At 40.0% G+C, this 2,114-nt stretch overlaps 1 protein-coding gene across 1 annotated transcript in view; it reads right to left on the bottom strand.

The window, feature by feature from the left end:
• Positions 1-2,114, bottom strand: part of LOC118322553 (prostasin-like) — a 10,184-nt gene that overhangs the window by 587 nt on the left and 7,483 nt on the right. The window contains exons 2-3 of the mRNA XM_035654265.1: positions 950-1,245; positions 173-317 (exon numbers count right to left, since the gene is read on the bottom strand). Coding sequence (XP_035510158.1) covers positions 173-317; positions 950-1,245 — 441 coding nt within the window. The remainder of the gene's footprint in view (positions 1-172; positions 318-949; positions 1,246-2,114) is intronic.

Below are 2,114 nucleotides of genomic sequence, written 5' to 3'. Positions count from 1 at the left end.
GTCTGATTGTGCTGTTAGCTGGATAATGTTAGCTTGCTTGCTTGCTTGCTTGGTTAATTAATTTATATCAAATAAAAATATTCAGAATGGGGAGAAACACTTGGAACCAGCCACAACTCTGTTCATTATTGCTGCTGTAAATATGAGAGTTAACAGTGTTTTACAGACTCACCTTGAAGGAGTCCTTTCCTCCCTCGTCCAGACCGGCACACATCATGTTGTTGGTGATTTTACAGATTCCGTTGTACGCAGCGGCACACTGACTGTTGGACACGATGGGAACACTCACCTCCTGCAGCCGCTGTGGAAAAGGAAGAAGATTTGAAAGAGAAAAAATATTAATGTTGAGTCTGGAGATGTGTATGATATATCCTGATAACCTGATATATCTTCTTCCTCTGTGCCATACAGCTTCCCAAAAAACATCCTGCTGCCCCAAATACTCGCTAGAGCACCAAATGTGGATTCATCCGCCGCTAGAAATAGTCCCCAATGCTCTACTTCCTCCTCTTTTTATAATTTAATAATACAATTAAATCTATGTATTTGTGTTTCTAAAATCTTGAGGAGGAATCAGTTGGAGTGCTGGGGCTGTGATTGGTTGTTTAAATTCTGCCACTAAGAGGTCAAATATAGACCACCAAGATCTAAAGTGGATAGCTTAGCTAGCTTAGCTTAGCATTGAGACTGGAAGTAAAGCTGGAGGCAGAAAACAGCTAGCATAAATGTTTTATTTTTATCGGTTTATGTTTAATGTTTAACGAGAAGGAACAGCCATCTTTCCTATATCTTGTTGCTAGCAGCACGTTTTTATTTAGGTAAATCAACAAACATCTTTTCTGTTGCTTTTCATGAACGTAACCTAGCAGATCTATAGCTTTAACATTGTTGGAAACGTTTGGGATGTAAGTGTTTCTGAGTTAATCCACTAAAATAACAGAATCCATTCTCACTGTTTACTGCGACTGTTCCCCAGCAGGTCGTCCCGGCCTCAAAGACGCTGTCGTTCGCCGCCAGACACACCGGTCTGATGTAGTCAGTGAAGTTTACAGGCGAGGACAGACGCAACAACGAGATGTCATTATTGGACGTGCTGTCACTGTAGTCCGGATGGTTGATAATCTGGGACACAGTCCGGGACACTTCGTTCGGGTTCAAGAGTTGTTGTGTGTCACGTCCGAGGTAAACGATGAGATTGGACGTGCTAGTGCTGAGAAAGACGAGCAGATAAATTATTTTTATTTCCTTGTTGAGGTTTTTTACGGTTGGTTGAAGTTTAAAAATGTTTCTATTCTGATTAGATTTTTACGTTATTGAATGTCATATTTTTTTCACTGGAACAAACACAACAATACAATAGCTTCCACAGTGATGATACGTTCAGATACAGACAGAAACGTATTTTTACGGTAAAATACTGTCAGCTGTGGTTGTTAGAACTTCTTCTGTTCAACATGTTGGGAGCTTAATAAATAAAATAAATAAATGCCTTTAATCTGAGAGCAGTGTGTTTTGTTGTAGAATTTAATCAGAATCAGAATCAGAATCAGAAAAACTTTAATATCCCCGTGGGGAAATCTACTTGAAAGGCTTGGGTTACATAGCAAAACAGGACTAAAACAGAGCGCAGAGCGCGGCGCAGGTGGCACATTTTTTTTTTAAAATCTACATTAGTTTGCTGTGATTGCCTTTATTGATGTATGGTTTACGTGCTTTAATCTGTATTTTTACTGTTATTTTCTGTTATATTACAGTATTAAGTAGTTATTACAGTAGTTTTTCTGCTCCAGCTGCTGGAATATTACAGTTGTTTTTACAGTTTTGTGTTTACAGTGTATAAATGACGCGTCAGGCTTTGTTATAGGTAGATAATGACACAGAAACAGATTACTACCACTGATACTTTACTGCACTCACCTGTATCCATTAAGACCACCTTGACAGCAGCTAACCGCAGTCGGAGCTCCATGCTGAGACTGTTGAACAGTCTGCAGTGACTCTGCATTAAACCTGCCGTGCTTCCAGGTGCATTGTGCTGATATCTGAGGCAACACCCAAATGTACACCACTGACAGTAAACACAGCGATTGGCCCTAACACAGTGAGCTCTGCCA

Source organism: Morone saxatilis, unplaced genomic scaffold (assembly GCF_004916995.1).
Source record: "Morone saxatilis isolate NCDOM2014 unplaced genomic scaffold, NCSU_SB_2.0 Contig14, whole genome shotgun sequence".
Classification (NCBI taxonomy): domain Eukaryota; kingdom Metazoa; phylum Chordata; class Actinopteri; family Moronidae; genus Morone; species Morone saxatilis.
Note: the sequence above shows the minus strand (reverse complement) of the source record. Positions and strands in the feature narration are given on the sequence as shown.